General features: G+C 45.0%; 3 protein-coding genes and 1 pseudogene across 3 annotated transcripts; 3 read left to right on the top strand and 1 right to left on the bottom strand.

Moving 5' to 3' along the window:
• Positions 1-25: 25 nt before the first annotated feature.
• On the top strand, positions 26-3755 carry LOC125546427 (putative protein phosphatase 2C 38). The gene is made up of 4 exons (XM_048710693.2): positions 26-1055; positions 1266-1633; positions 1825-2061; positions 2945-3755. The coding sequence occupies exons 1-4, from the start codon at positions 734-736 to the stop codon at positions 3176-3178; spliced, it is 1161 nt and encodes a 386-aa protein (XP_048566650.2). The 5' UTR covers positions 26-733; the 3' UTR covers positions 3179-3755.
• Positions 3756-14653: 10898 nt separating this feature from the next.
• Positions 14654-17201, top strand: LOC147982639 (uncharacterized). Its single transcript, XM_087545735.1, has one exon. It carries the CDS (start codon positions 15409-15411, stop codon positions 16666-16668), a length of 1260 nt encoding a protein of 419 aa, XP_087401861.1. The 5' UTR covers positions 14654-15408; the 3' UTR covers positions 16669-17201.
• Positions 17202-17380: 179 nt separating this feature from the next.
• LOC125547422 (uncharacterized) lies at positions 17381-19504 on the top strand. The gene is made up of 5 exons (XM_087545734.1): positions 17381-17653; positions 17879-18049; positions 18236-18422; positions 18544-18761; positions 18839-19504. Exons 1-5 carry the CDS (start codon positions 17381-17383, stop codon positions 19448-19450), a joined length of 1461 nt encoding a protein of 486 aa, XP_087401860.1. The 3' UTR covers positions 19451-19504.
• Positions 19505-20108: 604 nt separating this feature from the next.
• Positions 20109-20749, bottom strand: LOC147982638 (dirigent protein 4 pseudogene; annotated as a pseudogene).
• Positions 20750-21104: the final 355 nt, after the last annotated feature.

Raw genomic sequence — 21104 nt, 5'->3', positions numbered from 1 at the left:
CATCTCTTCTCTTGCTGTGGGCAGGAGCTAAAAAAACCAGCTTTCTTTCCCTCTTAGTAGTTTTTTCTATCCACAAACTCACTGCAGAAGAGAGAAGGAGAGATTCCAAATCTAAACCTTCCTCACATCATCACATCACATCATATGGCCTCCTCCTCCTCCTTCTTCTTCTTCTTCTTCTCCCCCTCCTAAGTTGTAAATCACCTTCCCCTTCCCCTTCCCCTTCTTCTCTGCCCCCTCCTCCTCTGCCTTGCTTCAACAGCAACAACAACAAGAAGAAAACCAAGCAGCGGCGGCTTCTTTGATCCCCAACCCTTGCTGCCCGGCCGCCCGATCCATTCCCCGGTCTCCCAGCTTCCGATTCGCTCTCTCTGCCCAATCTCTTCTCCGCCGCCCCGATCCAATCCCTACCTCTCTCTGCTTGCTCCGCCACCAACCCTACGCCCAAGACGATTTCTCCCCGCTTCCTTTCCATGCGCCGGAGCTGGAGCCGGCCGACTAGACTACTCTCCCCGTAGAGGATTCCCATAGCCTCCTCCTAGCTTAGCGAGCTACCCCCGACCCGACCCTGCCCTCACCAACACCCCACCCAAGCTCCGATTTTTATTCTATTCCCCTTCCCCCTCCCTCCCTCCAGAGTAGGTTGCTTCTCGCTCGGGTCAACCCGCTCCGGACCTCTCCCTCCCCGCCGGATCTCGCCCACCGATCCCTAGGCCACCGAGAAGAGCAGGGCATGGTGGGGCAGACCATGATGCGCATCGTGCGCCCCTGCTTCAAGCCCTCGCTGCCCGACGGCGCGCAGGTCGTCGCCGCCGGGGCCGGCGGCACCAGGGAGGGCCTGCTCTGGTACAGGGACGCCGGCCGCCACGCCTGCGGCGACTTCTCCATGGCCGTCGTGCAGGCCAACCAGCTGCTCGAGGACGCCAGCCAGCTCGAGGCCGGGCCCCTCGTCGCCGCCGACGGGCCCTGCGCCACCTTCGTCGGCGTCTACGACGGCCACGGCGGGCCCGAGACCGCCCGCTTCGTCGCCGATAACCTCTTCCACCACCTCAAGAGTAAGTAGTAGTATGCATCGCTGTGCTAAACATCTTATGGATTGCTAGGTAGGTGCTAGTTACATGATGAAATGTGATGGGCCTTAGCTTGGAATGACATGGTAGCTCATCCTATATGTTGGTTCTCATTGGACTCTAGTTTCAATGAATATGGCGGCCAATTAGTGTTAGTTTGTTACTCATAGCTGATTGATCATTGCTTCGATGCAGAGTTTGCGACGGAACAACAGACAGTCTCGGCCGACGTGATACGCCGATCCTACGCTGCCACGGAGGAGGGCTTTCTGAACCTTGTGAGGAAGCAGTGGCTCATCAAGCCGCAGATCGCCTCGGTCGGTACATGTTGTTTGGTTGGCATTATCAACGAAGGTGTTCTGTACATAGCAAACGCCGGCGACTCCCGTGCTGTCCTCGGGAGAGTCGAGCGGGGCGCCAAAGACATTAAGGCAGTTCAGCTCTCGTCCGAGCATAACGCGAGCTTTCAGGAGGTAAGGGATGAGCTAAGACAGATGCACCCGGACGACCCCCGGATCGTGGTCCTCAAGCACAACGTTTGGCGCGTCAAGGGCATTATTCAGGTATATTTCATTTTGCCGGCTTCAGTTTAATGGATGATGTCTATAAATATCCATGTAAAATTTGGGCCAGAAGTTTATTTAGTAAGGGTTTCTATTTGTGCCCCCATTTCATGAGTTAATGCTGCCAAGAGCACGCCATTTGTACTTGTATAATTAACTCATGCTCTGGCTTTTCTCTGCTTTGTGTTCAGGTTTCCAGAACGATCGGTGACGCCTACCTAAAAAGTTCGGAGTTTAACCGCGAGCCTCTTCTGGCCCGGTTCCGTATTCCAGGGCCCTTCCATAAACCGATTCTTTGTCCGGAACCATCCATAGAAGAACACAGACTGTGCGCAGAAGATCAGTTTGTTATATTTGCGTCAGATGGACTATGGGAGCACTTGAGCAATCAGGAAGCTGTGGATATAGTTCATTGTTCGCCTCGGAATGTAAGCCACACTTCCTCTTATACAATTCTTTTGCAATGTACTGAACTATGTTCCTGTTTTAGGCTTGTCTTATTATTTTGTTGATTCCAAAAATAGTTCACATCGAGTGTTATATCAGAATGACTTGTAAGGACCATCGAGAGCAACTCTCCTTTACTCCACAACCTTCAGTTTTTTCTGGTTCGTATTGAGTGTCGTAGTTGTGATGGTTTGAGCATATGGCTACCCAGTGTCTTCTCATTATATATCCGATAAAATTTTGTTTGATGAAATTGCTTGAATGGCTCCTCAGGGTAAGGGAAGGACCTGGGTGCACTCTCATTCCTTTAGATGAAAATTGGTGAAATCAGCTCACAGCCTCACACTGAGGTCTGAGAAGTTACAAAAAATTATGAATAAATCTACAACATTGACAGAAGACGCATATGGTCTATCGTAAAATTTCATACCGAATTTGTTTTACACCAGAAAAAGAAGGCAATTTTGGTCTTGAATAAAAGCTAATTCGAATTTGGCTGTTCAACTACTATTGATAGCTAATTTTGTCTCTCTGTTTTCTTCCCAATATGTGAATAAGATTTAAAAAAAATGAAGTTCTGTGAGGTAGCCGCACTATAGCAGATTTGTCCTGCATCAATGTTGTAGAGTTTTTCATAGCTATTTGGTCTTCGATTCGGTATGCTTTTGCTGATTCCACCTAAAGAGGTGAGTGAATTCAAGCGCTCTGTTTGAGAACCGCCAAGTATTATTTGATTGAAACTTTAGCAAAGTGAAGTTGCATTTTAGAAGTTCCAAATTGTAATTCCCTTTCGTCGACTTGTCATATACCCTGAAACTTCAGCTGTGAACTACTGGTTGCTAACTGCTACGAAAATCTTTGCAGGGCATTGCGAGACGACTAATAAAAGCAGCTCTGCGGGAGGCGGCAAAGAAGAGAGAAATGAGATACTCAGACTTGAAGAAGATCGACCGCGGGGTCAGGAGGCACTTCCACGATGATATTACTGTTGTGGTATTATTCATGGACCCTGCGCTTGTCAGCAGGAGGCTCTACGGTGGGCCGTTGCTTTCGCTAAGGGGTGGTGGCAGCACGCCAACGTTTGCACAGAAATGCTGACCATCCATGACTGATGCTTTCTGGAAATATCCTCCTATATATCGTTCATATCTTGGGCTGGTGCTCTCCACACGACTTGCAGACACTGCGTAGAGCGGTGCGTGGAGGAGCCGTATTGTTTTGACTTCTAATATGTACAGATAGAGAGAGAGGCGTTGTTCGATTCGATCGCCGCGTCATCGGTGTGATGACATGACCCTCTGTTGGCTCGCTCGCTCGGAGAAACCTAAGCTGGCAGCTGCAATGCATAATTTGCAGGTATCAGCTGGCGTTTCTCTTTTCGCGGGGTGGATGGACCTCAACTTGAGCAGTACTTTAAGAAACATGGGATTGAGACATTGCTGGATGCTGTTGTTACATCTCATGGCTTCTACTTCATTTTGCAGCTTCTTCGGCTTTCTGTCCCACATTGTATAACTTTTTAAGGTTTATAAGCTGGATGCAGCTCTGTGAAGTGTGGATGTTGGGGCAGAGTTGGATTAGCATTAGCCATGGACTTTGTAAAGAGTATATGTCCATTTTGCCAAGACATGAAGGACTAAAAATATATATTCTACTTTAACTTGTTGAATCATCAGTATTTGCTTCCAGTGTTTTTAAATAGAAATCCACATACATGGCTGTACACATTAGAAAGGAATCGTGATTTTGAGTTGAAACGCCGTGTGGCTCAAGTAGCGTGTTTAGTTGATTGTTTTCTTTTTAAAGTTGCATTGTATGCATTGCATTGGATTTGCAGTCCAAATGAGTGATTGATGATTAAAGTATCATACTGAGATTTTGTCACTCGCTTTGGGATCATCTAATTGATCTTTTATTAGTGTTTGATGAAGATTGTTTTGGCAGTTTCTTGTCTATGAGCCGTTAGTTGTTTGGAGGGATTCCTCATATGAGAATCAAGGAATTTCGAGGCACGTTAGTATCAAAAAAGTGGAAGGAAACAATAGTGAATTGACGTGATGATGAGTCCATTATAGCTGAAATAATGTTGTGGATAGTAACCACAGTGGGATTTTAGCCAGAGTCCATTTCAGGTTCCCTCTGTTTCAGAATGTACACTGTATTTCTGTCAGTTAAAGACAAGCAAGTTACAAGTGATTATTATGCTGTTAATATAAATCATATAATAACCAGTACTAAGGTTTTTTTTAGTCCCCGCCTCTGCTGCTGTTAAAATCTGGGTAAAATCACTGTTGAAATTGAAATTGAAAATTGAAAATTGAAAATTGAATTGGAGAATTAAATCCTGTTTTTAGTGCCCATTTCTGAACCTATGCTAATCTTGCAAGCAGTATAACACCAGGCAATGTACTCCAAAATACTATAATAAGAACTGGAGTAAAAGATGACTGCATCTCACAGAATATAATAAGTGGGGACTCTTGGCTAAATATGATAGTTCTAATTTGTGTTACTCAATGAAAGTAGAAGAAAAATGCGGTGGACATACACTGAAGAAAAATGCAAATAATTTTATCTCACGGCATGAATGTAAGTATCTTTTCCGCATTCATGGTCTTGCAATTGTGGTGTATCTACCCAAGGTAATCCTAGAAATGAGTTATATCAAGGACAATTATGCCTTGAGAGAAATTCAGTTAAAATGATAGGAGTACATACTGTAAGATTTAAGTAGTTAAGATTACACTGTCACTGCTATACAGGGCTGAATCTTACTGTCAGTTTATCCATGACTAGCCACTGCTATAAACTACTCCAACGTACTGTATGCAATTCAAATTCAGCACAAACGTTTGATCATCTCTCTACTTACTGTCAATTGGCAGGAGTATAACTGTGAATTGTCCAGGGCTGAATCTTAAAATGACAGGAGTATGTTAATTATCCAGGGCTGAATCTTGACACTGTATTTATTTGATCATCTCACTCTACTTACTGTCAATTAACACTCTATACACTGTCAACTGTTTGTATGCAATTCAGCAAAAACATATATGCTTTTTATAGAAATGACAGGTATGCAATTCAGCAAAAACATTGCAGCACTGCAACGTTTGTATGCAAGAATCTTAACACCCCATTCATGATTCTGGAGTACATATAGCGCTCATGGTATGAAGCCCCTGCATTCATAATTTTGGAGTACACTGTATGCACTTGTACAGCATTCAACTATAGCGAGTGAAGATTTGAGCCCGGCTAGCTTTTCAACATCCAGGAAGCGCGGCGTGGGGGAAGCAAGGCGGCAGCGGGGAGGCGGCACCCGTCGTCAGGTTCGGTCGGGCAACCCGAGGAGAGCGAGGAAGAAGAGGACTTGGGGTTCGAAAAGCTTTCGAGCATCACATGACAATCACGTATTGTTGGGGATCAAAAGAAAAAACTTGGCAACGTGATCTTCTTTTTTCTCTCATGCTTGTTTGTATTCCCATCAAAGTCTTGTTAGTGAGGCGTTTGTTTATCTAGATGAAGCTCGCGGGAAGCAACAGAAGATACGGATACTTTTTTTTTTTGAGAATCAGAAGATATGTTCTCAGTTCGGCATTGCTGGAGAGCCGGAGGAAGCAGCGGCCCTGCCCTCACCAATGGTTTTTTTTCATTTTAGTTTTCTGTTTTTTCAATTTATTTATATACTTTAGGAATTGGAAAACCCTTTTAAAATCATGAACATTTTTAAAATTCATGATTTTCTTCAAAATCACGAATAATATTCAAATTCATTAACATTTTTTAAAATTTGTCAACATTTTCTAATTTGAGGTCAATTTTTAAAATTCACGAATATCTCGCGAACATTTTCTCAAACCGACAAACATTCTTCAAACTCGTGAACAATTTTTGGAATTCTCAAACATTCTTTTGAAATTCACGAATAGTTTTTAAGCTTGCAAACATTTTCTGAGATGAGTGGACATTTTTTAAACTTGATGGACATTTTCTGAAATTAACGAACCTTGAATCCGTGATGAATTTTGTGAGTTTGCAAACATTTTTTGAAATCATGAGAATTTTTTCAAGACGCAAGAATTTTTTGAATTCACAAACATTTTACAAACATACTTTAGCCGATTCAACACACCGTGGCGTCCTGATTGCAACTTTAGTGGCCGACTGGTACTGTCATCGAAGTTAGTTACTTAATAATTTTTTAATATACTAACTATTTTGAAATTTTCGATTTTTTTTTTGTAAAAACGGAGAAATATAATAAGAACTATAAACGGAGAAATATAATTTTTTTTATAACACCAGGCAATGTACTCCAAAATACTATAATAAGAACTGGAGTAAAAGATGACTGCATCTCACAGAATATAATAAGTGGGGACTCTTGGCTAAATATGATAGTTCTAATTTGTGTTACTCAATGAAAGTAGAAGAAAAATGCGGTGGACATACACTGAAGAAAAATGCAAATAATTTTATCTCACGGCATGAATGTAAGTATCTTTTCCGCATTCATGGTCTTGCAATTGTGGTGTATCTACCCAAGGTAATCCTAGAAATGAGTTATATCAAGGACAATTATGCCTTGAGAGAAATTCAGTTAAAATGATAGGAGTACATACTGTAAGATTTAAGTAGTTAAGATTACACTGTCACTGCTATACAGGGCTGAATCTTACTGTCAGTTTATCCATGACTAGCCACTGCTATAAACTACTCCAACGTACTGTATGCAATTCAAATTCAGCACAAACGTTTGATCATCTCTCTACTTACTGTCAATTGGCAGGAGTATAACTGTGAATTGTCCAGGGCTGAATCTTAAAATGACAGGAGTATGTTAATTATCCAGGGCTGAATCTTGACACTGTATTTATTTGATCATCTCACTCTACTTACTGTCAATTAACACTCTATACACTGTCAACTGTTTGTATGCAATTCAGCAAAAACATATATGCTTTTTATAGAAATGACAGGTATGCAATTCAGCAAAAACATTGCAGCACTGCAACGTTTGTATGCAAGAATCTTAACACCCCATTCATGATTCTGGAGTACATATAGCGCTCATGGTATGAAGCCCCTGCATTCATAATTTTGGAGTACACTGTATGCACTTGTACAGCATTCAACTATAGCGAGTGAAGATTTGAGCCCGGCTAGCTTTTCAACATCCAGGAAGCGCGGCGTGGGGGAAGCAAGGCGGCAGCGGGGAGGCGGCACCCGTCGTCAGGTTCGGTCGGGCAACCCGAGGAGAGCGAGGAAGAAGAGGACTTGGGGTTCGAAAAGCTTTCGAGCATCACATGACAATCACGTATTGTTGGGGATCAAAAGAAAAAACTTGGCAACGTGATCTTCTTTTTTCTCTCATGCTTGTTTGTATTCCCATCAAAGTCTTGTTAGTGAGGCGTTTGTTTATCTAGATGAAGCTCGCGGGAAGCAACAGAAGATACGGATACTTTTTTTTTTTGAGAATCAGAAGATATGTTCTCAGTTCGGCATTGCTGGAGAGCCGGAGGAAGCAGCGGCCCTGCCCTCACCAATGGTTTTTTTTCATTTTAGTTTTCTGTTTTTTCAATTTATTTATATACTTTAGGAATTGGAAAACCCTTTTAAAATCATGAACATTTTTAAAATTCATGATTTTCTTCAAAATCACGAATAATATTCAAATTCATTAACATTTTTTAAAATTTGTCAACATTTTCTAATTTGAGGTCAATTTTTAAAATTCACGAATATCTCGCGAACATTTTCTCAAACCGACAAACATTCTTCAAACTCGTGAACAATTTTTGGAATTCTCAAACATTCTTTTGAAATTCACGAATAGTTTTTAAGCTTGCAAACATTTTCTGAGATGAGTGGACATTTTTTAAACTTGATGGACATTTTCTGAAATTAACGAACCTTGAATCCGTGATGAATTTTGTGAGTTTGCAAACATTTTTTGAAATCATGAGAATTTTTTCAAGACGCAAGAATTTTTTGAATTCACAAACATTTTACAAACATACTTTAGCCGATTCAACACACCGTGGCGTCCTGATTGCAACTTTAGTGGCCGACTGGTACTGTCATCGAAGTTAGTTACTTAATAATTTTTTAATATACTAACTATTTTGAAATTTTCGATTTTTTTTTTGTAAAAACGGAGACATATTCTAAAAAATATTAGCATTTTTTAAAATGGATATACTTTTCAATTTGCGAATATATTTTTGAAACGGATTTTTTTTAAAAGGCAAACATTTTTGAAAATTCCAAACATTTGTTCAATGCGGGAAATTTCTGAAATATGCAAAACATTTTTATAAAATGAAACTTTTTGAAAAATAAAAAAATGGAAAAGAAACCCCCATACGAAAAGACGTAAAGAACAACATGAAAGAGAGAAAAAACATTCTTGAACTGGTCAGGTATCTTCCCAAAAGTGGAGGGGTGCCAAAACCGGGATATGTAGAATGTATAAATCTTATCTATACTAGTAGAATGCATGTGCGTTGCTACTGGCTACAAGGGATATACAAGAATCAAACAAATGATTAAGGTTGTCTTCAAGGTTGGCGCTCATTTCTCCTTCATACGCCCGGGCGTGTTCAGACATCAAACGGGCGCCTAGCGGGCTCCTGAAAATCCAATCGTCTGAACAGTTAGGGCTCCCCCAAATACAGCACATATGCGGGGAAGAAATGTGGTTCCAACATGTTATCCCCAACACACGGCCCACCCCCATGACGCACCCTTCCTATTTGTCCTCTCTTTTAAAACCGGATGATGCCCACCTCACTTTCGCCATGTCACCCTCTCTCCTTCACATCGGACTTCCCCATGGACCGGCACGGAGGAGTCCCCCGCCAACTGCCCTGACCCCCCCACCCCCCGCGCGTGTTCGTGTCGATCCAGCACCGCCATAAAGGTGGATGAGGCGTGCGCCGCCCATGATGGCCCCCGAGTCAAGAAGGCACATCTGATGTCTCTTGAGCCATTGTCACGTTGTAACATATGAATGTTGTGCATTACCACGAAAAAAATATGATGTTCGTTGTTGGGCATGCAACTGATAGACCACCCGTGTCCGTTATTAACTCTTGGAGCAACCAACCAATGCATTTACCCTTTTATCTTAGCCAGAAAACTATCCGAGTTGATGAAAAAAATATATGAACCACCCACTCATGCAATTTGTTGTAAAGCCATCTCTAATGAAATCCAATTTTCCACATTATCTAAAGTAGGAAAATATTCCACTGCATCAGTTTACGAGTAATTCCTAGTATGAAGATGGCACAACAGTCGTCATACATAGATCATGTATGACATACCAAATGAGGAAGCGGCGGCATTGTTGTAAACCATCATAAAGGCATATTATCTCATGGTTCTTAGTTTGTACGATTGTCCCAATGGGTGTTAGATTAATCGGTCATTCAGAGCAACTCCAATGGAGCGATCCATTTCGTCCGCCCGCGTCCGTTTGGGTCGGCGCGGACAAAAGTGGCGGCCCAACGTGCCGACCCAAACTCAAATCGTGTCCGCCCGACGTCCACGCCGACCCATTTCCGGCCCAAAATTGCGCCTGGAATGCGTCGGCGTGGACGCGAAGCGGACTCGCCGCGCGTCTCCTCGCCGTCCGCCGCGTCCCCACCTGGCGGCCACCCAGCCGCCACCGATCGTCTTATTTATGACGACCACCGACAGCGGGCCCACGCGTCAGCCAGTGCGCGCGTCCTTTTTTAACCACGCATGCGGCGGGGTCGGCCTCATCCACTTCTCCTGTCCACATCTGGCCCCCCACCACTTCCTTTGCTTCCACGCCGGCGACCGCAAACCCTAGCGCGCGCCATGGGCCTCTTCGGCAAAAGCAATGGCAAGGGGAAGGGCACCCCCGGCGCCTCGTCATCCCGTGCTCCCCCTCCCCCTCCACCGCCGGCACGTTTCCGCCCTTTATGCCGGCGCCTGCACATCCCGGTGCACCAAGCGCGGTGGCACTGGGAGTACATGCAGCCCCTCCCCTACCCCGACGTGACGCTGCCGCATCATTGGCATTTGGATCCAAACCGGATCCCGGTGCCGGCGGTTCCGCGGACCCAGTGGGCGCACGACGATGAGGTGCGCCGGCGCCGCGCGCTGCTCACGCCGGAGCAGCGTCGGCTGCCTGAGTACGCCGCCGACTCTCCTAAATGGGAGGCTTGGTTCGCTCTCGAACACGAGGAGCAACGGCGCTCGGGTGTCGACGCCGTCCCGCCGCCGTTCCCACCGCCGCCCCTGCAGGTAGAGCCGGAGGACATGGAGGCGGAGGTAGAGTGCCAAGCCGCCCTCGAGGAGGCCCTGCAGCATGCGCTGGAGGATAGCCGCATCGAGGAGGACGAGCACTGAGATGGGCTGGAGCAAGCCCTTGCCCTGTCGGCGGCGGGGGACTCCGTCCACACCCCGCTCTTCGTGTCGCCGTCTCCGCCGTCGCCGCCCGTACAGCCCAAGCCGGAGCTGGAGCCGGAGCCGTCGCGTAAGCGCTCCCCGCCTCCACCCACTTGGCCGGAGGAGGCCTACTCATGGACGGGCCAGTACCGCGAGTGGGTGAGCGCGCCTCCCGTCCACTTCGCCGCGACGCCGGAGGAAGAGGCGGCCCACCTCGAGCGATGGAAGGAGCACTGGCTCCGCCAGGAGCAGGCCGACGCCGAGGAGCAGATGCGCTACGAGGCCATGCTCCAACGCGACGTGGAGGCGCTCCGGCTCGAGGAGGAGGAGGAGCGCGCGCGGCTAGCCGCAATGCCGCCGCCCCAGCAGACGCCGGAGGAGGCTGCCCTGGCAGCGTACCAGGCGGCGTTCGGGTAGGCTGGCCCTGCTCCGGTCTTCATCGACCTCACCGACGACGGCGACGTCGAGGGCAAGGGCAAGGGCAAGGCCGACGACGTCTAGGGCAGCGTGCGGGGCGGCAGCAGGCGGGCGCAGACTTTTTTTAATGTTTTATTTAATGTTTATTAGATCTAGGTGGACTTTGGCCGGCGTTTGACCGGCCACTTTTATGTTTATTTTGTGCAACTTGTTTTTTTCCCATGCCGGCACATTTGGGTCGGCCTTCCCGTTGGGCGGTCAAGCCGACCCATTTTAAAATGCGGACGTCGGCATCTGCCTGGCCGACCCAAACGGACAAAAAACGGACAAAGCGCGTGTCCGTTTGGGTCGCCCCGTTGGAATTTCTCTTACCAACAATAACCATCCTTGATAAAATGAAGGGATAGCCACATGTCCATCAGTATTGTAGCATCTCAAATTTCTCTGAAATAATTGGTCTACTAAAAGAAGAAAACAAAATTCACAACAATACCACACTACCACTGCCATAATCCAGAAAGAGATCATCTACTAATGTGCTCAACAAGGGCAACACCCAATGGAAATCAAATTTATGCCCTTCATGTTCAACTTCAAGGTTTCAACCAATATGAATCCCCTTATTGGCAAGCAACGAACTTTAGTTCCCAAACCAACAAATCACAATTCAACGATAACCAGATCCAGAAAATCATATCTCACCACCCCAAACAATAGTCAGCCGCAATGGACTTGTGCCTTGGCTTAAGGGTGGATCCGAACAGCCGATGTCTGACCATTGGCTTAGGCATACTCTATAGTCGCAATAGGTTAATACATGTCTCTGCTAATTGTATCCTAAAACAATACCTAGTAAGTGTCAGAGTATAGTTGCAATAGGTTAAGTAAAACGCAGATAAGGGGGGTGCAAATTGTCATGAGCTTTCCGCTGAAATTTTTGTCAAAAGAGATCGTTAAACTGGGCTGCTAATGGTGATAGCTTCAGCCATTGGTTTTTGGTGGCCATACAAATTTCTTTGAGTGAAAAGTAAAACAGCCATAGTGATAGCTCCAGCCAACAACCAAAAATGTAGTCTCACAGGATATAAATGAACACGCATAGTCATCATATTCAACAAACTGTTAGATCACAGGCGACCTTGGAAAACTTTGGAGCTTCTCAAGTTATACAGATTTTCTAGCTAATAAGTCCGCACTACTGATAGTTTTTTGTATCTTGTAGAAACGGGTGCGATTTTTTTTACAACATGATGTCTAAGGGGCACCTCCAGAGGAAGCACCGGCCTTGCCCTCACCAATGGTTTTTTCTTTTTAGTTTCCTGTTTTTTCAATTTTTTATATATTTTAGAAATTATAAAACCTTTTTAAAATCATGAATTTTTAAAATTCATGATTTTCTTGAAAATAGTGAATAATTTTCAGATTCATTAACATTTTTTAAAAGTTGTGAACATTTTCTAATTTGAGGTCAATTTTTAAAATTCACGAATATCTTTTTCAAACTCGTGAACATTTTCTCAAACCGACAAACATTCTTTAAACTCGTGAACATTTTTTGGAATTCTCAAACATTCTTTTGAAATTCACGAACAGTTTTTAAGCTTGCAAACATTTTCTGAGATGAGTGGACATTTTTTAAACTTGATGGAAATTTTCTGAAATTCACGAAACTTCTTATTAAAATTCATAAATACTTTTTGAATTCGTGAAATTTTTTCTGAGTTTGCAAACATTTTTTGAAATCATGAAAAAAATTTCAAGACGCAAGAATTTTTGAATTCACAATTTTTTTACAAACATACTTTAGGCGATTCAACACACCGTGACATCCTGATTGCAACTTTAGTGGCCCACTAGTACTGTCATGAAGTTAGTTACTTAACAATTTTTGAATATACTAACTATTTCCAAATTTGCGATTATTTTTGTAAAAACAGAGACATTTTCTAAAATTCCAAACATGTTTTTGAATTTGTGAACATGTTTTTGAAACGGATTTTTTAAAATGCAAACACTTTTGAAAATTCCAAACATTTGTTCAATGCTGGCAATTTCTGAAATTTGCAAAACATTTTTATAAAAGGAAACTTTTTGAAAAATAAAAAATGGAAAAGAAACCCCCATACGAAAAGACGTAAAGAACAACATGAAAGAGAGAAAAAACATTCTTGAACTGGTCAGGTATCTTCCCAAAAGTGGAGGGTTGCCAAAACCGGGATACGTAGAATGTACAAATCTTATCTACATATGCACTGGAATAATTGTTCATGTGTTACAACGGGATATCAATATTTTAGCATGATTAGCCCATGACTTCCCTGCCCATATTAATGCAATTGCATAAATAAGTGTTTACCAAATAATATCTTACTCGTGATTTTCTGCCTGCCCTTATTAAGGCAATTTACTTAAATAAGTGTTTTAAAATAAAATCCTACACGCCATATATCTACCATAGTATTTTATCTAATAAAAATTTACCGGTTTACAAAAGAAAACATAATTTTATTTGCTAAGTCAATAAAAGATGGGGTAGTCGAGACACCTGTGGCGACTTCATAAAATCTCAAGATGCTATGTCGGCTCAGTCTCTCGGAGTTGCTCATAGGGATAGTGTATGCTTATGTATATGAGCGACTTTAATTGTACTGTGTTAAAAATAGGCGATGTTGCAAAGAAAATTGTTGAAAAAACATATATAAGAGGGAAAAATGAAAACCAAGAGAGGGAAGAGGGATCGAGAGAAGTGGGGGGCAACGTACAAATGTACAATCCCCAACACCTTTAATCATTCTTTAGGAAACCGGCAACTCGGCTGGCTTGGGAGTAGTGATTAATCAGCCTATTAACTGGATTAATCAGTCGACCGTTAATCGGTAGATTAAATAGAAACATGCGAATATATATAATACTCCTATGCTATGTAATATACTCCCTTCGATCCATATTAACTATCCCTGATTAGTATAAAGTTGTATTAAATTAGCGACAATTAATATGAATCAAAGGGAGTACTAAAATATGCTAACAGGCATAGAGTAAAATGCACTGGTGGTCATTGAACTTGTCACATACGCTCACTTTGATCACTGTACTTAAGAATACGGTCAATATGGTCACTATATACGTGCTGAGGTGATTATACACTCACTGTAGATCACACTGTGGCGACCCGATTGGAACTTTAGCGGCCCGACTGGTACTGTCATGAAGTTTCTAAAAGTTTCTTAACAAATTTTCAATACACTAACTATTTTCAAAATTGCGATTATTTTTTTGAAAACAGGGATACTTTTTCAAAAACTTGAACATTTTTTGAAACACAGATTTTTTTGAATATGACAACATTTTTTTGAACAGATTTTTTTAAGAAAGGCTAACACTTTTGAAAATTCCAAACATTTGGTCAACATGAGCAATTTCGGAAATTTACAAACATTTCTATAAAAAGGAATTTTTTTGAAAAATAAAAAAGGGAAAAGAAAACACCTAGAAGAAAAGACGTAAAAAACAGCAGGAAAGAGGAAAAAAACAGACTTGAACCGGTCAGGAATCTTCCCAAAGCTGGTAAGAACCTTCTAGATGGTTCCCAAACCGGGATATGTAGAATGTACAAATCTTATCTACATATTCACTGGAATAATTGTTCGTGTGTTGCAACGAGATATAAATATTTTAACATGATTAGCCCATGATTTACCTGATTAATGTGATTGCGTAAATAATTGTTTAGAAATAATATCTTACCCGTGATTTATCGACCTGCCCACATTAAGGCGATTTGCATAAATAAGTCTTTTAAAATAAAATCCTACCCGTGATATATTTACCATAGTATTTCAGCTGAGAAGCATTTGCCTGTTTACCAAAGAAAACATGATTTTATTTGCTAAGTCGATAAAAGATAGGGTAGTAAAGGTGATTTGCAAAGAAAAATGTTGAAAAAAAAGATATAAGAGGAGAAAAAAAAATCAAAACCGAGAGTCGGAAGAGGGACCGAGAGATGCAGGGTGGGCGACGTACGAACATACAATCTCCAACACCTTTTTATCATTGTTTCAGAAATTGGTAACTCGATCGGCTTGGAAGTAGCGATTAATAAACCTATTAACTAGATTAATCAGTTGACCATCACTCGATAGATTAAATAGGAATATGCCATCATATATAATACTATGAATACTATGCTCCCAGTTATGTAATATACTTCCTCCGATCTATATTAACTGTCGCTGATTAGTACAAAGTTGTACTAAATTAGAGATAATTAATATGGATCGGAGGGGTACCAACATATGCTAATAGGCATATAACCAGCATAGACAACAGGTATAATTGTTACCTGATGTAGCCAAACCTGCAAAACTTATAAACATATGCATTAGTATGTGCGCATCCATCGGGCTGGAGCAGGACTAGGTCCAGGTGGTTAAGGGATCGCGAGGCGGACGTGATCGCTACGGGCTCGCCGTGAGTCGTGCGCATTCATGCGCGAGGTGGCCGCGAGCGGAGCGGGCCGATCGGGGCGCCAGCAAGGGTGGGAGCGCGTGGGTTGTGCCCATCGCAGGCCCGGTTATAAAAGCCTCAAGTCGATCGTTGTAACCGTGGCCTATCGAGTCGAGTATGAGCTCGGGAAAACATTGCCGTTCGTGCGGGGGGCGTACGTGCGTCGGAAACTCCACCGTGTCCTCTGTGTATTCCTTTTGTTCTTCTTCTTCTTCTTCTTCTTCTTCTTCTTCTTCTTCTTCTGTCGTGTGAGTGCAGCAGGAGAGAGGGAGAGCCAAGTGAGAGACAGAGAGAGAGAGAGAGAGCTAAGGCAAGGGGTAAACACCAACATTTGGTATCAGAGCCACGTTCAGCTCAGGGCGCCGGCGATGTCGATCGTCCCGTACGCCGGCGGAGCGGGCGGATCGCTGCCGCAGTCGGTGCCACTGCTCACCGGCGACAACTACACGGCGTGGTCGATCAAGGTGGAGGCGAACCTTGATGTGGCTGGGCTGTGGGAGGCGGTGGTGGTGCCGGAGGACGCGGCGGCGGCCGTGATCGCGAAAAAGGACAAGTCGGCGCGGGCTTATCTGCTTGGGGCGCTCGCGGAGGACCTGTTGCTGCAGGTGGCGGTGAAGAAGACTGCCGCGGAGGTGTGGGCGAGCCTAAAAGCGAGGTTTGTGGGTGCTGACCGCGTGCGCGCGGCACGTCTGGGCACGCTCCGGGGGGAGTTTGAGCTCCTGCGCATGTCAGAGAGCGAGACCCTGGATGTGTTCGCCGGCAGGCTCGGAGGCATGGCGGCGCGCTACGCGGCGCTGGGCTCGACCCTAGAGGACGCGGCGCTCGTCAAGAAACTGCTCGACTCGGTGCCGTACCGCCTGTACACGGCGGTGGCCGGGATCGAGCAGTTCTGTGATGTCTTGACGATGCTCTTCGAGGATGCGCCAGGTCGTCTGAAGGCGTTCGATGAGCGGCTTCGACGACGCGGGCAGGCAGGCGGCGAGCGCGCGGATGGGCAGCTGCTGTACACTGCGGCACAGTGGCGGGCGCGCGAGCGGCGTCGGGGTGGTGCGCTCGGAGAGGACGATGACGACGGTACGGCGAGCACATCATCGGGCGGCGGGGACAACCGTCGTGGGAAATGCTACAAGTGCGGCGTCAGGAGGCATTTGAAGCGGGAGTGCCCCCTACTACGGAAGGAACCGGCGGCGGCACGGGCGCTGCTGGCGGACGGCGACGTCGAGGACGCCGGGCTGCTCTGAGCCGCGGCTTAGGGCCTGAATGATGGGCGAATAGGCCACGGCGACGAGCCGGGCACGTCAAGTGCGGGTATGGGGGCGCGTTGGACTTGCCGGGCGTGTCGGGTCCGAGGACTAGGGCGTGCGTGTGTGCGTGCGTTGGGTGCACGGGCGTGTCCGTGCACCAGGGTAGTGTGTGTGTGTGTGTGTGTGTGTGTGTGTTGGCGAGCCGTGCGGGGCGATCGGGTCGCCTGGTTGATGCTCAGCGCGAGACGTGGGCGCACGCGTGTGTGTAGCGGGCGCGGCGAGAGCATGCAGGGCGTGGAGTAAATCGCGGGCAAGTGGAGGCGTGGGTGTGTGCCCAGTGCGCTGGCTCAGGGGTATAAAGCCACAGAGTGATCGTTGTAACAGATGGCACTGTCGAGTTCGTGCTTGAGGAAACCAGGAGGCGTTTGTGCGCCAGCAAAACTACTGTGTCCACCACTTTTCTGAACTTCTGTGAACCCCTTCTTCCTCCTTTCGCTGATCGAGCCACGACAAGCCAGAGCAAGGTGAGTGAGAGGGAGAGGAGAGCTACAGCGAGGCAGTGGCGGTTCCAACATAGGCACTTGGAATCGGAGGGCTTGTCCGGGAAGAGTTGCAGCCCAGCCCAGGTACCTCTATTTATGGGTCCACATCGAATCGATCGTCTGCTCGCTCAAGATAGAAGACAGCGGCGCAGGTGGGAGAAGAAAAGATGGCGGCGGAGGAGAGGACGTTCCTACTCGAGACCCCGGACGGCATGAGTTTCGTGGTGTCGGAGCGGGAGGCGAGCCAATCCGGGGAAATCCATTGCGACACCATCTGCTACGACGGCCAGCCCATCGACGTCAACGTCGAAGGCAACACACTCGCCAAGGCCTTGCACTACTGCAAGAAGCACGCCTACTCAGACGACCATGACCTCCGCGCCTGGGACGCCAAGTTCGTCAGCGACCTAGATCTCGAGACACTATACGATCTCATCCTGGTGAGCTTCAGTAATTTTATTCTGTCACACAAAATCCAATTATCTAGTTTATCATGATTGTCTAGCCCTAGTTCGCTTATGACACACAAAGCGTTTGCATGCGAATGTATTTTCTACTGGCCTAATATCCGTATATACACACAAAGCGCCAGCTTCTTCTCGAATGACAATCAGCACCATTTTTTTTCTTCTTCATTTCTTTAAGCACTTGCTTGCTATTAACAGGCTTCCCACAAACTTGAAATCCAAGGCCTGCTTGCACTCACCTGTCAGACTCTCGCCAATAAGATCAAGGGCAAGTCGCCCCATGAGACCTGTCATGTACTAAACATCAGGGGTGTCTTCACTCCGGAATTACATCAAGAGCATTCAAGTGAATCTTGCGCTAGCCACACGGTATGTATGCCCATTTATAATGTCTTTACACTCTCCAGATGCAATACCACTTAATAATAATGTCTTCCATTGACATCAACAACAAAACTGTACCGTTATCTAGTTTTATTGTTCCTCGGTGGCTTGGATATGGATGAACCGCAAAATCCTACCATCATCCATGTACTCTTTGGTGTTGGTGAGCAGGTTTTAGCGGCTATGAAAATCAACGCAAATTGGTGGCACCTAGAGCGAAAATTGGTAGATAAGGCGTTACGGGCTCTCGACATAGTTCGTTGCCAAGACTTCACCGGATACGAGCCCAAGATCGATGGTTTAGTACGTCATCGATTCAGCGACTTCAACCTTGCCTTCTTCGACTTAGATAAAGAGAGTGAGTATTTTGATGATTGTTCGTTCCATTACGTATGTTTTCTTTGAGGTCTTTATTTATAGTTGGATGCAAAGACTGTACTATGCTGGCTTTGATTTGTGATCGTTGCCTTTATCCGCAGCTAGCTTTTCCCGTGACCCACCGCTTAATAACAAAACACCAATGAGTGAGTCGGTCATGGGATATTGTGTCAATGTTGTTTCCTTGAAGGTAAGGGAATCAGATGTTGGCTTTCCGGTCGACATATTTGGCACTGTTGTTGCAAGGGACACAGAGGACTACCGATGTGTCTATCTGTTTCGGCGTGAAAGGGACGACCCCCAACACATCAGCTCGCCGGTATGCGCCTTTATTCCGTACCCGTGATTGACTCTTGGTGGCGTCCAACACAGAATTTTCACTTTTTTCTTTTGCAGGATGATATGTTATCTTTGACAGATCCGTGTCGAGGGCTTGTCTCAGAAAACAGGGTTTATTTTGAGATCGATTTAAAGATCAAGCATGATGGTTGTGCGGACAAAGACTTTAGCAAAGGCATACTAGAATTCGAACGGACCCGTCTTCGTGAAGGCAAGGCGATCATGACTCTTGAACTAGGTAGTTGGTTGAGTTCGGTGGAATTGTTATGTGCACAGGTCTACAACCCTGTGGAAGCTACAATTGAAATAAATGTTTTGAAGGGGCCGTGCAACATCTCTAGGGTAGCTGCTTCGACTCCTGGAAACTTCAGGGATCATATCATTCTGTATGAAGCAGCGGGTGGTAGCCCGACGGTAATCGGTGATGGCGGCTCTGTTCCGTTGAGTCGTCGTGTGGTCGCCGTCACACGGGAGCAGAAGCTGGCGCTATTTCTTGTGGGTGGTGATGCACTTGAATACCTTGCCCTCACTCTAGGTCATTCTGATGAAGTGGTGAATCGGAGGATGGGCTGTGCCCAAGTGGAGGTGAAAGTTGCCTGGACAGCTGTCCCGGCAAGGAAGAGACCTAATATGTTTAAGGCGGTGGCAAACCAGCTGTTATTGATGTGATATGCTTGCGTTAAATAGTTTGTTGTATGTATAGTGGAGTAGTACACCCTTGTTATCCACCGTCAAAAACTTGGTTGCATTCGTCAGTAAGACACCACCACCTTGTTATCCACCGGGACAGCCACCACACCTACGGCCTGCTGGGTTCAAAGCTGCTGCTGCTGCTGGGCATGCATGCCTTCAAAAATAAATGTGTAGTTTACTTGCTCTGGTTTTTTTTTTCGGTATGGGGATTTTGTTTTGAGTAACTTGCTTCAATTTATCTTGCTGGAACGATCGAAGGCTGATCATTTTGAAAATGCATCATACCAAAGCTGCTTTTTCTGTCACATGTGATCATGGGTATATCAGTCATCAGGTTGTGGAATATATTTTTCAGTTTGATATTATTATTGCAGCACACGCCTATTCTGATGGCTGCTAGTTTGAAAGGAAAAGGTGTATAAAGACCCAAAAGCAAGAAAATGATTTGGGACGCATACTGCTATTCCGGGACTAGAAATAGTAAGATATGATAATTATTGGGAAAAACAGTGGCCTGCAAGCTTAACATGATAGGTTTTATTTTTTGCGGAAGCATCCGATCTATTATAAAAGTTCAAACTAACAAGATAGGTTGAGGGGGTCATGTGATAATTTGACAAAGCACAATAACCAAGAAACTCAATCATCCATTAATGTTATTATCAACTATAAGAAACACATAACAATCATATATAAACTCAATGGAGGTAGAGAGTCACATTATACTTGATGATATCTCCCTTGGACGGGTTCACCGAGTTGATACAGTCAACACAAACGGTCTTGAGCAAGCCGTACCCTTTGGCCATTCGGAACGCACCACGACCTCCAATAACGGGGACCTCCCTGATTGGCTTTCTGAATTCATTTCTTGAGAACATCACGAACGAGCTGCCTTTGAATGGACCATCTGTCATCTCACAGTCAATAGTTAACAATATCGTGTACCCGTCTTTCCCCGTGTCAACGTACATGCCCTGTGCATTCCCAACCACCTTAGATCTACTTGTGGGCCCCTTTGTGAGCACGTCGTCAAACACGTAGACGGAGCTAAAGGGCACTAAGCCACGGGCATGGGCTGTGGCATTGGTGTTTTGTGCGACAAGGACCGAGGATGGATCATTCACCTTATGGGTGTTGTGGAGGTAGAAGCGGATGTTCGTCACCTTCTTGCTTCCACCAACTGGGGAAGTATTGAATTGAAGAGAGAGAAGGAGGATTGTGATGAGAAAGAATGGAATTCTCATATTGTGTTCTTGTGGCTTTTGGATTGTGAGTTGAATGTTATTGGTGAGAAGGTTTGGTATGTGTATTTATAGCTGCGGAGGAGGATATCATTTTGTATCCATTATATGGAATTAATTAATGAATACAGAGTTGAGTATATCTTTTGGTATTATATATATGGAAAATAATTAATGAACATACTTAAGTACTGCCTATCTTTTGGCAGAAATTAATATGATCCATCTATAGGCTACTTGGTACTCCATAATGTATTGGGAGGAACCATTAATTGTACTCCATAATGTATTGTCACCAACATCTTGTGCTCGACCTCGGCACCAACCGCAACACTGTGCGTGCCTTGCCGATGGTTAGGTGACACAGAGAGACTGGAGGTGCGGTG

Source organism: Triticum urartu, chromosome 3A (genome assembly GCF_056163025.1).
Source record: "Triticum urartu cultivar PI428250 chromosome 3A, HENAU_Tu73, whole genome shotgun sequence".
Lineage (NCBI taxonomy): Eukaryota > Viridiplantae > Streptophyta > Magnoliopsida > Poales > Poaceae > Triticum > Triticum urartu.
This window is presented reverse-complemented; position numbering and strand designations above follow the sequence as displayed.

Excerpts from the sequence above, each read along its gene's own strand:
- LOC147982639 (XM_087545735.1), top strand. The coding sequence starts at position 15,409 with ATGCGCGAGGTGGCCGCGAGCGGAGCGGGCCGATCGGGGCGCCAGCAA.
- LOC125546427 (XM_048710693.2), top strand. The coding sequence starts at position 734 with ATGGTGGGGCAGACCATGATGCGCATCGTGCGCCCCTGCTTCAAGCCC. Across the intron at positions 1,634-1,824 it reads GCGTCAAGGGCATTATTCAG|GTTTCCAGAACGATCGGTGA; the intron begins GTATATTTCATT and ends CTTTGTGTTCAG. Across the intron at positions 2,062-2,944 it reads TTCATTGTTCGCCTCGGAAT|GGCATTGCGAGACGACTAAT; the intron begins GTAAGCCACACT and ends AAATCTTTGCAG.
- LOC125547422 (XM_087545734.1), top strand. The coding sequence starts at position 17,381 with ATGGCGGCGGAGGAGAGGACGTTCCTACTCGAGACCCCGGACGGCATG. Across the intron at positions 17,654-17,878 it reads CACTATACGATCTCATCCTG|GCTTCCCACAAACTTGAAAT; the intron begins GTGAGCTTCAGT and ends TGCTATTAACAG. Across the intron at positions 18,762-18,838 it reads CCCAACACATCAGCTCGCCG|GATGATATGTTATCTTTGAC; the intron begins GTATGCGCCTTT and ends TTTCTTTTGCAG.